At 36.2% G+C, this 16,298-nt stretch overlaps 2 protein-coding genes across 2 annotated transcripts; both read right to left on the bottom strand.

Annotated features, from left to right (window-relative positions):
• Positions 1 to 4,621: 4,621 nt before the first annotated feature.
• LOC117635169 lies at positions 4,622 to 6,814 on the bottom strand. The gene is made up of 5 exons (XM_034369515.1): positions 6,475 to 6,814; positions 6,152 to 6,345; positions 6,017 to 6,050; positions 5,152 to 5,780; positions 4,622 to 4,962 (listed from the first exon to the last, which is right to left on the bottom strand). The coding sequence occupies exons 1-5, from the start codon at positions 6,776 to 6,778 to the stop codon at positions 4,699 to 4,701; spliced, it is 1,425 nt and encodes a 474-aa protein (XP_034225406.1). The 5' UTR covers positions 6,779 to 6,814; the 3' UTR covers positions 4,622 to 4,698.
• Positions 6,815 to 9,363: 2,549 nt separating this feature from the next.
• On the bottom strand, positions 9,364 to 12,035 carry LOC117634698. The gene is made up of 5 exons (XM_034368885.1): positions 11,665 to 12,035; positions 11,184 to 11,377; positions 11,019 to 11,052; positions 9,954 to 10,582; positions 9,364 to 9,789 (listed from the first exon to the last, which is right to left on the bottom strand). The coding sequence occupies exons 1-5, from the start codon at positions 11,966 to 11,968 to the stop codon at positions 9,520 to 9,522; spliced, it is 1,431 nt and encodes a 476-aa protein (XP_034224776.1). The 5' UTR covers positions 11,969 to 12,035; the 3' UTR covers positions 9,364 to 9,519.
• Between the last annotated feature and the right edge of the window lie 4,263 nt (positions 12,036 to 16,298).

Here is a 16,298-nt window from a genome sequence, read left to right as displayed (position 1 = left end):
AACTCAATTAGTTCCATCTGCACCAAATTACAAAAATATATACTATTGTTAGATACAGTTCCGATCTTTTGGACTACAGGAGTCTAAGAGATTTGTAGTCACTCACCGTTGAATGTAAATTCAATGGTTCACTCACTCTTGCATTCCTTTTAAGAAACATTTTTAAACAATTGGATTAATATCCAACGACAGGTGACCACAATCTCTTGAACTCCTGTAGTTCAAGAGATCGAAACTGTTATTAGATATGAACATTCATACATACTATTATAAGATTATTGTCTTCGCGCAATTGATATACATATTCTTAATATAAGACTAATTCTACCTTCCAATGATTTTCCACTGTGTTTTTAATGTAGGCTTCGTTCTCACACGCTATTTTAGCAGCCATGGCAGAGAATGCTCCATAAGTTGCTATCATTCCGGCTTATGGTCTTGTCCAACTCCACTCGCTTGTCTGTATGTCCAATAGCTGACATGAAACTTGGCGATTTTCTATGTTGCTCTAGATTATCTGTACGGCAATGATTGGTTCCATTTCACAAATAATTAATCTTTTCATAATGGACAACACTATATAACAAAATCCATGTTAAAAAAATATTTAATTAAGTTTGCATACTAATATATGTTTTTTTTTTTTTTTGGCCATGAATATTTACTCTACTTTTTTTTTTTTTTTTTTTTTTTGGGATAAACAAAAGTTTAGGAGAGAGGAGGCTACCCCATTTCGAAGCCAGGGCATACTAACTAAGGTTTTTTTGAGGACTTGCAGAGCGACTAAGACTCCCCTTTTTTGGTTTTTACATATTGCCCACCAAAAGGGATTGTCGACAACTGAACTTGAACTTAGGTCTTAATAGCGAAAAAAACGATCCTTAATTACCAACTCAACCAACCCTCATTGGCATATTTACTCTACTTTAATAGAGATGAATCTAGTTATATATAGGTCTTACCTCTTATATATTAAAAGAAAAATATTTATGCGGGTTTGTTCTGTAAAGCAGCTAAATAATTCAATTAGAAAAGTATGTGTCTGTTTTGTCACTCTACAACATCATGTGACACGAACATACCCACGTAAATTTTTTCCTCTCTATTTGAGAGGTGGTCAAATAGGCGATTGTTAAGATCATGTGGTCCATGCAAAGTTCTCTTTGTGGTAGATTACATGCAAATTTCAGTACAAAAAAAGGGAAGAAAAAAATGATGAGACAGTTGCACATGCAAAGCAATAACATGCAGATATGGGACTTTGGGATGACTAACCGTGTAAAACATTATGAATAAGCCCTAGCCAGGTTTCCTTACTAGAGAGAAGGTTTAGAAGCCACTCGAACGCTAAACCAATACATCTCAAGCGTTTGGCGATCCATAACAAAATCATTTGCACTAAGAGAGACAGAAAGATAACCACTTTATGTTTGCGATTTTCTTCCTCCTCCCTCTTTGGGCACTCTATCATAGCATCTGCTCCTTCTGCTATGTAGCCAGACCATAAGAAGCATAAGAGCGTGATTGGATTCGCTTTGTTTGGTCTCAGCACCAAAAAGTTACTGCAAAATTCGTAGGGAGCCATAGTTTCAGAAGCAAAAGAAGGCAGGCCTAATGGTGTTAGACTTCTTTTTGGTGTTGTTTCAGGGTCATGCTCTGATCAATATTTATAATGCTTTGGATGTGGCGGAGCCAGGAATCTTATCCCAAGGGATCTTAGTGTAAAAGTTTCAATGAAAATTTTGGCCAAGAGGACACCAGTTATTCAGCTCTTTACACACTAATATCTCATAAACGCACACACACAACATGCATAAATACACACTACTGTATGAGATAGACCTTACCTGACTTTTATTATTCTTTAAGGACAAATAAGACGTTCTGTACATTATGAAAGATTGGCAGTTTAGGGTTGGAAAGGGGGGGATTGAGTTGGGAACTTAGGGTTGGAGGAGAAGACAAAAAAATTGGGGGTTTTAGAATGAAGGTATCAGTGCTGGAGAGGAAGGATATGCTGGGCAGTTTCATTTTTTTTTCTAAATTTCAAACTTGGCCCAAAACAATGTCGTTTTAGCCATGTCATTTAAAAAATTCCTTGAGCCAAAACGACGTCGTTTTACCCAGGTTGTTTTAAAAATAAAAATAAAGACCCACGCACACAGCCTTCTTCTTCAGGTCGCACAGCCTTCTTTCTTCTTCAGTCATTTAGTCGAGCAGTTGGTGTGTAGCTCTAAGAGGTTGCACCAACAGCTCCAAGGAACCTCTAAGTTCATTTTCATGACTTCCAAGAGATTATGCGACTTCACTGACCACACTGTGACTCCGCCACCAACTACGTCACTCTGTCATGCAACGACTAAGCTATCACTCACGTTTTTCAAGAAATGCTTTCCAGTGTATACTGCTTTTTTGGAAAATTTTATTTTTTACCTTTCAAATCCATTTTTTTCTTGGGTTGAAATCATTAGACTAAGTCCAAGCACATTACGTAATCAAGTTTCTTGTGTCATGTTTTATATTTTGCAGATCTCTAAAATAACGCCACTTAAAATTTGATGAGCTATTTGAGTTGACTTTGCAATTTTTGTTGTCTCCATTTATTGTGCTGGATATATTTTCAACATATTTGCTGTAATTCAATTACCAATAATATTTTTCCTCCAGCAGGTGTTTTTTTTTCTCCTTATATCAACCATCACTTCTAAAGGTACGTATATGGCTTCACCCTAGTCCCCATTTGAGGACATGTGTGGCATAAGATTTTAACCCAAACAATAGAGACTTCGAGAGATGACTAAAGAATTATTGCCTTTTGTGAAAGCTACTTTCAGAGCCAACCACATTAGAAGTACTTGCAGTATCAGCTGTGGTGGTTAGATGTCAAATGGCCAAGTCCCTTTTTAGAATTCTTTGACGCGTAAACTTAAGTTTTGTGAAACTAGTATTGTGGAGTCTTCTCTTTTGTGGGACAATGCTATTTTTTCTTTATTTATCAGGAATGACCAAGACTTTACAAGGTTGACTTCATTTGACCCCACATATATTCCTCATCACTCTACAGTGCGGCCCTTCCTTGTATTATCTACTTAGAAACTTGTCAGAGGCTTCGAAGAAAATGCACAACTACCAATTATTCCTGGCCTTTTTTTTAATATTATTTAGATTGGATTGGATAATAGGGTAGAATTGGATTGCATCAGATTAGAAATGATGTCACTAATTTAATTATGTGTTTGGTACTACACATTATTAAGAGGTTGGATTAATTGAAATGTGTTATAACATGGCTTAGTAGGATTAGATATAACCCAATCCAACTTAATCTCAACCTTTTAGCAGGATTCAGAGCACTTCCAACGCACATCTTCAATTCAGGCAGGAGGGGGCCCAAGGGCCATAATACAACTCCACCGCGCCAAGTCCAGCCTGGGCAAAGGGTGGATCCCACGAGCCCACGAACAAGTTTAGCCTAAGCTGCTCCCTGGTCAAAATGACACAATGCTGACATCAGCAACCAAAAAAAATTGAAAAAAATACATACCTAGCCATATTCTTTACTTCGACACCAAAAACTCTATACAAATTTATCTCCTCATATCTCATGTGAATAGTAATTGTTTTTGCCTTAGCATATAAGGGTAGAAACAAAATTGTAAGGGCTGCCACTATTCATGTGAATAGTGACAACCATTGCCTTGTCTTTGCCTATAGGAGTGGAAGTGCTCTCATAACCCTACTATTTTTAGCTAAGTAGGATTAGACATAATTCAATCCATATTGTTTTTAGGCCACCAAATATTCAACTAATATTATAAATCATATTCAACTATATAATCCAACTCACCAGACAAGTTAAAAAGGAAAACAAAAAGAAAAGAAGATAGCGATGTGTGAACAAGATATCAGAAAAATCAAGCAAGAATTTTTCATATTACTTCAAATTTTATTTTACTAGTCAACGTCAAATACAAAGAGCAAGCAAAAGAAGTAGTCCACCGTCTTCTTTTGGATCTCCTTAAATTCTTTCCACGAATCATCGTAGGAAAGTAGTAGAAAATTATTAATTAATCTGTCCTACTACTTCTTCAACCCCTGATCAGATTCTAAAAGTTAATAATTCTGTTCCATTTTTTATGTTATTAGTCATCTTATACTCATTTTTTATGTTGAACCATTTACTTTTTAACTTATTTTCATAACAAAATTGTATTTAAATTGTAAAATGAGATAATAAAACTAAAACAAATTAAAAAAGAAGTTGGTTTCTTGACTTGACGTGGTGTTTGGGCATAAATTATTAATTAATTAAAGATAGTTTATTGATTATATATGAGAGGATAAACACAACACTAGGGCTAAAGGTTTATTCAAAGTGGGCAGCTGCCCCCACTGATCACACCACTTGGGTTAAAATTGACTCCAAGTGGGAATTTATAACTGAGACAATTCCCATGCTACTATGATTCTTGTCGTTTGTTTGATAACAATCTATTATGTGGCTTCACTAAGGCATCAGTTAACCTACTATATAATGTATTTGGATGAAAATAATTTGAATTTCGATATATTTGGAAGAACCATAGGTTTATTTAAGCATTAATCAATAAATACAATATATATTTAAAAAGACTAAAAATAATATGGAACTTGAAATTGATTACAACTGAAATCCTCCTCACAATCGTAGGCAGTAGTTCATAGATAATGCTTGGGTGGGAGGAACACATGAGAGGATCCCAATCTGGTGGAATTTACATAATCTTGGGGACAATGTGCTGATGCGCCTGGCATGACCAAACCTATTAGCCTAAACATTTTGAATAAGAGCCCTTCTTTGTAGTTTGGTCCCAACTTATCTGGAATGGTGAAACTTCTTATCAACTCTCCAAAAGCATTTATCATCATGGGAATTGTCCCTTTTGGTGAGAAGTAGTTCTTGTTTGGCTCCTCTGGAACAACCTGTACATATCGTGGAAGTTAATTAAGGCGCGTTTCTTTCAGACGTAAAATTATTTGTACCACATTGGTTAACCATATAAATAACTAGACACACGACCCACCCCTACAAGTGGGGTCTTATGATATGCAATCTACAAACGTGATTCCTTGAACATTACTTGAATTTGATAAGAGAAAAGCAGTTGTTACCTGAACTTCATATTTCCTATTATAGTAGAGGCAAGTCCCAAAGTGCTTGAACATTAGAGCCTTGTCATCATAAGGCATCCTTGGCACCATGTCATTACCATAAACAAACCGAAAATACTTAATCTTATGCTCTATCATTTTCTTTTCCATGTATTGCCCAAAATCCTTATCTCCAACTCTAGGTTGCCCAAATGTGTAAACTCCCTCCAACCTCTCCAGCAGCAAATCTGAATCTCTTCCCTTGTGAAATGTTAAGAGTGCCGGAAAGAGAATTGCTAGAGCCCCACCTAAACTGTGCCCAGTTATTATAAATCTTGCTTTGTCATTTTCAAGCAGGAGTTTCTTTAGCATATCCCTAATGGCATAGTAAGCTAAGGCTGGGCGGCTATCATCTTGTTTGACTTCCTCTGGCTCCGGCCAACCAACATTCTTTTGTAAACCTAGAGATTTCATGAAGCCGCCATGGATCCTTCCAACCCCTTTGAGTTGATACCAAGAGATGTCAAAGTCAGAGCACCATGCATCCGCATCAAAGGGTTCGGTGCCTCTAAAGGCCACAACAATAGTGTCATGGTCATCACTTTTGTCACGAAGCATAAAGGCTTGTGTTGTAGCTTTTCCTTGATAATCTGCCAAGATAATAATGATTTCAGTTAGTTTTTATGTAATCGATCATATACCTACGCATATATTTACTCATGTGCTATATCATGTGCAAATGTTATATGGAAATTATCGAACAATCTGATATGTTAATTATGTTGCTTCTACTTAAATTACTTGTTAGACTGATTAAACATTATCCTATGTCGATGTATGTGTTGGATTTAATTTTAATTCTTTTCAATTTGAGTTTAGTTCTTACCATTCCAGAAGTCGTAAGAGCCCAAGAACTCCATCTGCCAGAAAAAGGGAAAAACAAAACAAAAAGCAGGTGTGAGTTTTGCAATTAAAATTCTAGTATTATTAAACCTAATTAAAGTTGTAAATTCCGACATACCTTCCAGTGTTGGTCGACCGTAGTTCGGATGTAGAATGCGTTCTCATATGATATTTTAGACGCCATCATACTAAGTGCTGCATTGTACCTGCCATCTCCATGTTTGATGCTTTTGTCTAGCTCTACTCGCTTGTCCAAATTCCCAATAAACGACAAGAATGTTCTTGAGTCTTTATCTGGTATTATAACCTTACCTGTACGTATAAACATTATCCAATATAATCTCCATTTAAATATAGCCCAGCACAGATTGAATTAATTTCTGTAAATTTAACAATTAATGATAATAATTGTTAATGCATGAGAAGGAAGCAAACTTATACCTCGCAGAAAATTTAGGATCAGCCCGACCAAGCTTTGATTACTTGAGATAAGATTCAAGCACATTTCGATCCCCCATCCAATAGTTGCCATTGGCTTTGCCACAAACTGAAGCAACTTTTGCACGACAATAGAGAGAAATATGAGCCATCTGCGCTCAAAGTCATCCTCAGTCTCCTCAGAAGAATCGACAAACCTCCTCCTCCCTAAGTTGTTGGAAAACAAGATGTGAATCAGATCAAAGAAACCCACATCTTTGGGTTCCAAGAGCATGTAGCTGCAAGAAAATCCCTTGTCACAAGCCATGATGATTTCCGAGAATTGATCTTATTTGAGTTTAGAATGTCTATTTTTCTGTGCTCTCAACCACGCTACAACTAGTTTATATATAGCTAGATAGAGTTACTATCCATCCCTGCAAATAATTGTAGCATGCTCTTCTTTAAACTTCTTTGACTCACGCGTTCACTTCAAGAAAAGTTATATAAATTCTTGTGGGACAAATCCCCACAAATCTGTGTAGTTGACCTAATTTTACCCAAGTGTAACAGTAGTGAGCTCTTTTTCTTATTATCTACAGACAGACAACGTGCGTGCAAAAAGAGTACAACTTCTCAGAGGCTTCGACGAAAATGAACAACGACGAACGTCCTAGAGGCTTGGAAAAAGAAAAATTAAAAATTAAAAAGGATAGTCATGTGAACAAGATAGGAAATATATATTTGTTTTAAATATTATTGGTAGCAACATATGGATCAAATATTTTTTTCCTATTTGCTTTTTTAAAAAATAAAATATTTTATCAATTTTTTCTCACATATGGCACTTACGTGACATAAATTCAACAAGAGAATAAGTCCCATTCGTGCCACAACATTATTTTTAACAAAATTTTTAACGATAAGGGGCAAAGTAAACCACCCTTAATTAAAAGGGCACTCTAAGTATCTTTAATTTTCAAAAAATAAAATGAGATTTCATCACAGCTTCAAAAGGAACTACAGTAAATAACCTTTTCAAAACTTTGGCTGGCCATGGTCTTCGCCACTAGTGTTTCATTTTTCACGTGGTTTATGGGCTTTAATTTATATTGTATTTTTTAATGCATATTGACAAAAGACCCACCTACAAGTATTAATCATTTCAGAGAAAAGTGAATTATGTTCCTGATAAGCATGCCCCACGACAGCTAAAAACTAATATTCTATTCTATCATTATTGAGTATCATCATCTTCATCCATTATATAGATCGATATATTTAGTAGATCATCATCACCATTTCTATTAGTCAAAAGTATTTTTCTTTTGCAAATTGTTGTCTCGTCATATTTTTTATATATGAAATTAGCTCCCCATATAAAATGAAAATCACGTGGTGGTGACTTCTACCTCAACTTGTAAAATAGTTAATGAATTTGTTTGTGGGTAATTATGGATAGATCAAAATTATTTTTGGAAAAAAGAATATTTTATGTGCTTTTTAGTAATTTTAAGTGATTCTAGATAAAAGTACATAGGATGTGATTTTTCATAAAATTACTTAAATTCACTTAAAGTGATTATATAGAGAAGTGATTTTCCAAAAAAATGATTATTGGCCTATCCAGAATTACTCTCAAACGAATCCTACATCACATACCTTGACAACAATATTAGAGTCACAGTATATATTTTTTTCTTGATTTTTTTAAAGTTATATTAGTTACTATGGTTTAGGGATTTTTCAAAATATGTTTGATTTATGGAGGGGATCTATAATTAAAAGAGCCAAGTGGTGCCATGGTTATATTCTTGTGTGCTTATGTTGGAGAAGAAGGTTGCACAGTGAGGTATAATTCTTTTCCTAAATAGACATAGGATTTCTTGAGCATGTAAGGTTGTACAGTGGTGCCATGCTTTCTTTAGTCGGATGAAGACTCCAGTTTTTCCCAGTGATCTGTTTTTGGGTAAACATTTCTGGTGTTGATTCTTGTTATATTGACTAGTCATACTTGCTCAATATATACGTATGGTTCTAATGGATACTCACTCACTTATGACTCTAGTTGTTGCTAGCATTGGGGATGTCTAGATTAATAGATCATTCTGAGTGCTTGGGTTATCACATAGTACTTTTCTAGGTGTGCAGGTTTTCTGAATTTATTTTATTTGGATATGCGTACCAGTTGCTTGTTATTAAATCTATGACTAGTTGTTGACTAGTCATACTATTATGATTATTTGAGTATTGATGTCATATGTCTGCTTGATTAGAGTTTAAATTTACCCCTTTCACTTAAGTACCAATTTCAAAATGTTAATAAAAGGATATTTTAAGTGATAGTTAGTCTTAAAATAAATTGTATTGTACATAGACTTTTAATTTAAAAGTTAAAATTCTACATCTGAATATGAGTCTATGATGGTGGTGGACACTGGTCGTTTCTTTTCCCAAAAGCTATTTACAAGATAATAGTCATCTTATTATATACTCATTTTTTTATGTTGTACCTTTTACTTTTAACTTATGTTCATAGGGAAAGTGTTATCAGAAATTGCATAAACAAAATGAGATTTATAAGATATAAACTAATTGTTTTTTAAAGTTGGTTCCTTGACTTGACGTGTGGTGTATGGGCATCAATTATTAATTAAAGATGGTTTCTTGACTTGACTATATATTAGAAAATAAACGAGAACACTAGGGCTAAAACTGACTCAAAGTGGGCAGCTACCCTTCCCCACTTGGGCTAAAATTGACTCCCAGTGGGAATTTAGAACCGAGAGAATTCTCATGCTAATATGATTCTTTTCGTTTGATTGGTAACAATCTATGATCTGGCTTCACTAAAGCATCACTTTTTAACCTAATATATAACGTATTTGGATGAAAAGAATTTGAATTTCGATATTTTGGTCGAAATTTTCTATATATTTGGAAGAACCATAGTTTCATTCAATACAGGCATCAATTAATAAATACAATGTGTTTAAAATGACTAAAAATAATAGGGAACTTCAAATTAATTACAATTGAAATTTGAAATCCTCCTCACAATCATTGGCACTAATTACATAAATAACGCTTGGGTGGGACGAACACATGAGAGGATCCCAATCTTGTGGCATTTACGTAATCTTGGGGACAATGTGCTGCTGCGCCTGGCATGACCAATCCCATTAGTCTAAACATTTTGAATAAGGGCCCTTCTTTGTAGTCAGGTCCAAACCTATCTGGAATGGTGAAACTTCTTATCAACTCTCCAAAAGCATTCACCGTCATGGGAATTACCCCTTTTGGTGAGAAGTAGTTCTTGTTTGGCTCTTCTGGAACAACCTGCATATGTTGTTAAAAGTTAATTAAGGCACGTTTCTTGTGAGCGTAAAAGTATTTGTACCACATTAGTGGACCGTATTTTTAAATATATTGTCTACTATGCAGTCTACAAATGTGATTCCCTTAACATTACTTGAATTTGATAAGTGAAAATCAGTTGTTACCTGAACTTCATATTGCCTATTATAGTAGAGGCAAGTCCCAAAGTGCTTGAACATTAGGGCCTTGTCATCATAAGGCAGCCTCGGCACCATGTCATTACCATAAACAAACCTGAAATACTTAATCTTATGCTCTATCATTTTCTTTTCCATGTACTGCCCAAAATCCTTATCTCCAACCCTAGGCTGCCCAAATGTATAAACTCCCTCCAATCTCTCCAGCAGCAAATCTGAATCCTTTCCCTTGTGGAAGGTTAAGACTGCCGGAAAGAGAATTGCTAAAGCCCCACCTAAACTGTGCCCGGTTAATATAAATTTTGCTTTGGCATTTTTAAGCAGAAGTTTCTTTAGCATATCCCTAATGGCATAGTAAGCTAAGTCTGGGCGGCTATCATCTTGTTTGACTTCCTCCGGCTTGGGCCAACCAACATTCTTTTGTAAACCTAGAGCTTTCATGAATCCACCATGGATCCTTCCAACCCTTTCGAGTTGATACCAAGAGATGTCAAAGTCAGAGCACCATGCATCCGCATCAAAGGGTTCAGTGCCTCTAAAGGCCACAACAATAGTGTCATGGTCATCACTTCTGTCACGAAGCATAAAGGCTTGTGTTGTAGCTTTTTCTTGATAATCTGCCAAGACAATAATAATTTCAGTTAGGTTTTATGCAATTTATGCATGAGCAACCATGTGTATATGTTAACGCCGAAATTATCAAACAATCTCACATTCAATGTTGCTTCAACTTAAATTATTTTAGACTATTATTCATGTTTGATTGTACCACTGGCGAATCTAGCCATGTTTTGGGTAGGCAGCTGCCTACTCAAAAATTTTCAGGAAATAAAAATAGGCAGATATGAAGCAACAAGACCAAGGAAAAGAGAAAGGGAAGAAGGAAACAAGAAGCCCCGGGAAAAGAGGGGGGTGTGTGGGTTGGGGGAGGAAGAGAGGAAAGAGGGATAAAAGTGGCAGGGAGTCACATGCTTATAAAACATTATCCTATATATGTCGATCTATGTGTGGGATTTAATTTTAATTTTTTTTCAATTTGAGTTTAGTTCTTACCATTCCAGAAGTCGTAAGAGCCCAAGAACTCCATCTGCCAAAAGAAGGGAAAAGCAAAAGAAAAAAGCAGGTGTGATTTTTACAATTAATTCTAGTCTAGGATTAAAATCAAGGCTATGGAAGCATATTGGAGCTAAAGCTAATTAAAATTTTAAATTCTCGTACCTTCCAGTTTTCCTGGACCGCAGTTCGGATGTAGAATCTGTTCTCGTATGATATTTTAGACGCCATCATACTAAGTGCTGCATTGTACCTGCCATCTCCATGTTTGATGCTTTTGTCCAGCTCTAATCGCTTGTCCAAATGTCCAATAAACGACAAGAACATTCTTGAGTCTTTTTCTGGTATTATAACCTTACCTGTACGTATAATCATTATCCAATTAATCTCCATTTTTAAGGTTTGAAATACCAACTGTCCGGAGACGGCCGGGAGCTGCTGCCTCTATTTAGAAGTGCTGTCATGATTCATGAACCGTAAGCGTAGAGCTCAGGGCGACTATGACAATCGGTATTCAACGCTAAAACGATTTCTTGACACATTTCTATGAATGAAATTAGTATTTGGGAGGAGACAATCTTGTTTTCTGTGTAACAAGGAGCAATGGTAATATTTGTTAATGCATGAGAAGGAAGCAAACTTATACCTCGCAGAAAATCTAGGATCAGGCCGACCAAGCTTTGATTACTTGAGATAAGGTTCAAGCACATCTCGATCCCCCACCCAATAGTTGCCATTGGCTTTGCCACAAATTGAAGCAACTTTTGCACCACAATAGAGAGAAATATTAGCCATCTGCGCTCAAAGTCATCCTCAGTCTCCTCAGAAGAGTCAACAAACCTCCTTCTCTCTAAGTTGTTGGAAAACAAGATGTGAATCAGATCAAAGAAACCCACATCTTTGGGTTCCAAGAGCATGTAGCTGCAAGAAAATCCCTTGTCACAAGCCATGATTTCAGTGCTCTCAACCAAGTTAGAACTAGTTTAAATATAGCTAAAGTTTACTCTCATACGTACAATAATTGTAGCAGACTGTTGTTGATCAGCTATGGTGGCTCTACCTATATCAAAGACTGGCCAAGTCTCTTTTAGACTTCTTTGACGTACGCGTTCACTTCAAGGAAATGTATATGAATTATTGCGTGGAATCTTTTCTTTATTTTCCTTTTTTTAGTGGGACGAACTCCACAAATTTGGATGGGACAAGACTATTTCTTCTTTTTCAGGATGGCAAAGACTTATAATTCAATATACTTTTGTACTCATTTGACCCACTGTACTAGTAAACAACGTGTGCGTGCAAAATGAGTACAACTTGCACAACTTCTCAGAGACTTCGACAAAAATGAACAAAATCGAAAGTAGTACAGGCTTGGAAAACAAAATTTTTTAAAATAAAAAGCATGGTCTTGGCTCTTTGTTTTAAATTATTGGTAGCAACATATGGATCAAACCCAACTGCCAAACATAGGGATATAACAAATTTGGCACCCCTTTTTTAATTATTTCGCCCTATATAGTTTAGTTCGGATCTTAATTTACAGATTAATAATCTCAAATTCGAATAAAATCTCATATAAATAAAATATATGAGCTTTTTATTTGGAATGAATGTTTCATTGGCCTGGCGACGGTCTTTTCCAAAGTGTTTCAGTTTTCACGTGGTATAGGTGCTTTAATTTCTGTTCTATTTCTGAATGTATATTTACAAAAGACCGACGAACAGGAATCATTTAAGAGAAAATGGAGATTGAGACACAGTACGTAGAAGATTATGTTCCTGACCAGCATGCCCCACGACAGCTAAAAACTAATATTCTATTCTATCATTATTGAGAGAGTATCATCATCACTAATACAATCAAAAGTATTTTTCTTTTGCAAATTGTTGTCTTGCCATATATTTTTTTTATACGAAATGACCTTGGCATATATTAGGTGGTGGTGATTTCTAAAGGAAGTTTACTCTCCACCTCAAACTCAAAATCAAATTAAGAAAAATTCCTTATAAACTTATGTTAATGACAAATACTCATAACACATATTTTCATATATAGGTGACTCTCCACCAAAGTACTGCTATTTGTATTACATTTGCGAACCACATTACTTACGACTTCTCTAATATATATATATATATATATATATATATAAGTGGGTTATACATTAAGGTTCACCTCTATTAGAGCAACTCCACCCCTTTGGGCAAAGTCTAGGGCAAGGGCAAGCAAGGGCTGACACTATTCACGTGAATAGTGTCAGTCTTGCCATTTGTGGTTCCACCCACAAGGGCAAAGTCTAGGGCAAGTCTAGGGCAATTACTATTCATTGTACTTGATTTCCTATTTTTTTATACTTTAAATCATTAATTTTGATAATCTTTTGTAATTAAATTTTCGGATAAGATTTTCGGATGTGAATCTCGGTTGCCACGTGTCTTATTTCAGATAAAATTTTCGGATATTCATTAATAAAAATTATAATATCAGATTTCCGATAAAATTTTCACCCTCTAAAATTGTGCCACGTGTCCCATGTCAGATAAGATTTTCAGATATTTTAAAAAAATTATAATCTCATATTTCAGATAAGATTTTTACCCTCTAAAATTGTGCCACGTGTCCCATGTCTGATAAGATTTTCAGATATTTTTTTACAAATAGTGATCTCAGATTTCAGATAAGATTTTCACCCTCTAAAATTGTGCCACGTGTCATCTCTATCTTCTGAATCCCTCTATATAACTACACCATCAACACCACTCCTCTCACACCATCTCTGATATATTCCTTCATTTCTCAGATTTTACAATTTCCCATTATACTCTCAATGTCAAACTTCAGGAGGGTGTTGGAGAGGCAACAGAAAGAATGGGAAGAAATCCAGCGTAGACGTGATGAAGAAGATCGGGAGCAAGATGAAGAAGAGGAGGAAATGCTTGAAGTAGCGGCGGTGTGTATGATGAATCAATCAAGCCAACACCATCGTCGTCGTGCCCCGAATGTGGACAGACGCAGAGAGTCTCGGGGTAAGAATCTCTTGGAGGATTACTTTATCCCAAATTCGTTATATCCTGCTCATAAGTTTTGAGAGAGATATAGAATGCAGCCACATTTGTTCCAAAAAATCATGCATGATATTTGTAATTACGACACATACTTCATTCAAAAGCATGATGTTGTTGGAGTTTTGGGTCTTATCCCGGAGCAAAAACTTACAGCTGCTTTGCGGATGCTTGCTTATGGGGCATCTGCAGAGCAGGTGGATGAGATTGCAAGGATGGGAAAATCTACTATCCTAGAGTGTTTGGTGAGATTCTGTGATGCAGTGGAAAATTTGTACACGAGGGAGTACCTTCGCAAACCCACTCTGAGGGACCTGCAAAGGCTTCTACAAAAAGGCGAGGCTCGAGGTTTCCCAAGAATGATCGGAAGCATCGATTGCATGCATTGGCAGTGGAAGAATTGTCCTACTGCGTGGCAAGGAGACTATGGGAATCGGAAGGGCCAAAAAAGTATCATTTTGGAGGCCGTAGCTTCATTCGACACTTGGGTTTGGCATGCCTTTTTTGGGGTTGCCGGATCTCAGAATGACCTCAATGTCCTTGGTCAATCCCCGGTGTTTGATGAGGTATTGCGAGGTCATTCCCCTCAGGTCACATACCAAATCAACAATACCGTATACTCTGGTGCCTACTACCTTGCCGACGGAATTTATCCTAGGTGGACGACATTCGTGAAAACAATTCCGAATCCCCAATCCGAGAAGGAAAGAAGCTTTGCTTCATTTCAAGAAGGTTACAGGAAAGACGTGGAAAGGTGTTTCGGTATCTTGCAAGCTCGTTGGGCAATTATCAGGGGTGCTGCTCGGATGCTAGGCGAGGAGGTGCTGAGGAGTATTATGATGACTTGCATCATCCTCCACAACATGATTGTGGAGGATGAGTATGACTACGATGCTCCAGAGGTGTTTGAACCCGATCCTATGAACACGGCGTTGACAAGAATATATGAAAGGCCGAAAGGACCAAATGGACTACCATTGGAGCCCGAACCGTTACTTCAGGATGGTCGATTCAACAACCCCATGATTGATCGTTATCAAGAAATGCAATCTTCATATGTTCACGAAAGACGTCAAGTTGACTTGATCGAGCACTTGTGGCAGATGAAAGGCAATCACAATGGATGAAGGCTAGATTCGTGCTTTGTTTGGAATTATGCTTTGTTTTTAATTATGCTTTGTTTTTGTGTGTTGTGTTTTGTGGAATTATTGCGAGGTCTTTTTTATTATTATGCTTTTATGTATGGTTTGTTTTGTGTGTTGTTTGCAATAAATGAAGGTTTGTTTTTAATTAATCTTTGTGAGGAATGCTCAAATGTTTTTAATAAGTAGTCCAATTATAGAATGCTTTTTTGATTGAATAAAAAAGAAACAATACAACAAATTAAAGGATAATACAACAATTTAAAAAAAAAATACAACAATTATTAAAAAATACAACAATACAATCTAATGGTTTTCATCATTTAGCCAATCCGTATTGCTAGGACCGTCGTCATGGAAAAGTTTTCTTCTCATCACATCCCTTCGTTTATGCTTCCAATAGGCCTTTGTTTCAGGAGACATATGGCTCGTATCCATGGCCATGATTTTCATCTCTCTTTCATCGTCGTCTTTTTTTTTTGCATGTTGCTTTTCAATTGCAAAGGCTTCCAATCGTGCCTTGTCCGCTTCATCTCTCCTCAAGTCTCTCTCCAATCTTAGAGAGTTGTTCTTAGCTATTTGCTCGAATATTTGAACACAATCAATGTTTGAAGTGGCCCCTCTCTTGGCCTTTGCCGCCTTTCTCCCAATAGGTCTCGGCGGACGTGGGAGTGGTGACTCCGTTTCCATTGGGGAGTCTAATGGCGAATCGGTTGATGGCGATTCGTGGAGCGGCGTCTCATGCAACACAACCGGGGGTGCGGTAGGAATAATTTTGAATCTGGAACAATCTTTGACAATTTCCCAACATTGGAAATGCACAAAACTTTTTTTCCCTTGCCCCGTGGCACCGAACCACATTTGTGCTTGTATGATCTATTCAAAATAAATAATTGGAAGTGCATTAAAAAAAATATACAATGCAAGAAATTATAAACTATTGTGAAATGCAAGAATAAAATTGATTATGTAAATAAATATAGACAAATTGAAAATGCAAAAACAAAAATAAAGATTATGCATGAAATTATAAACTATTTTGAAATGCAAGAATAAAATTGATTATGTAAATAAA

This window comes from Prunus dulcis, chromosome 7, assembly GCF_902201215.1.
Source record: "Prunus dulcis chromosome 7, ALMONDv2, whole genome shotgun sequence".
Taxonomy (NCBI): domain Eukaryota; kingdom Viridiplantae; phylum Streptophyta; class Magnoliopsida; order Rosales; family Rosaceae; genus Prunus; species Prunus dulcis.
The sequence above is the reverse complement of the archived record's forward strand: the minus strand, read 5'-3'. Positions and strand labels throughout refer to the sequence as shown.

What these genes read in the sequence shown, in the direction of transcription:
- LOC117635169 (XM_034369515.1), bottom strand. Translation starts at nt 6,778, where the DNA reads ATGGCTTGTGACAAGGGATTTTCTTGCAGCTACATGCTCTTGGAACCC. An exon ending in GATCCTAAATTTTCTGCGAG is followed by an intron (nt 6,346 to 6,474) that starts GTATAAGTTTGC and finishes TTATACGTACAG; the next exon opens with GTAAGGTTATAATACCAGAT. An exon ending in CGGTCGACCAACACTGGAAG is followed by an intron (nt 6,051 to 6,151) that starts GTATGTCGGAAT and finishes TTTTTCTGGCAG; the next exon opens with ATGGAGTTCTTGGGCTCTTA.
- LOC117634698 (XM_034368885.1), bottom strand. Translation starts at nt 11,968, where the DNA reads ATGGCTTGTGACAAGGGATTTTCTTGCAGCTACATGCTCTTGGAACCC. An exon ending in CTCTTACGACTTCTGGAATG is followed by an intron (nt 10,583 to 11,018) that starts GTAAGAACTAAA and finishes TTGTCTTGGCAG; the next exon opens with ATTATCAAGAAAAAGCTACA. An exon ending in ATAGGCAATATGAAGTTCAG is followed by an intron (nt 9,790 to 9,953) that starts GTAACAACTGAT and finishes CAACATATGCAG; the next exon opens with GTTGTTCCAGAAGAGCCAAA.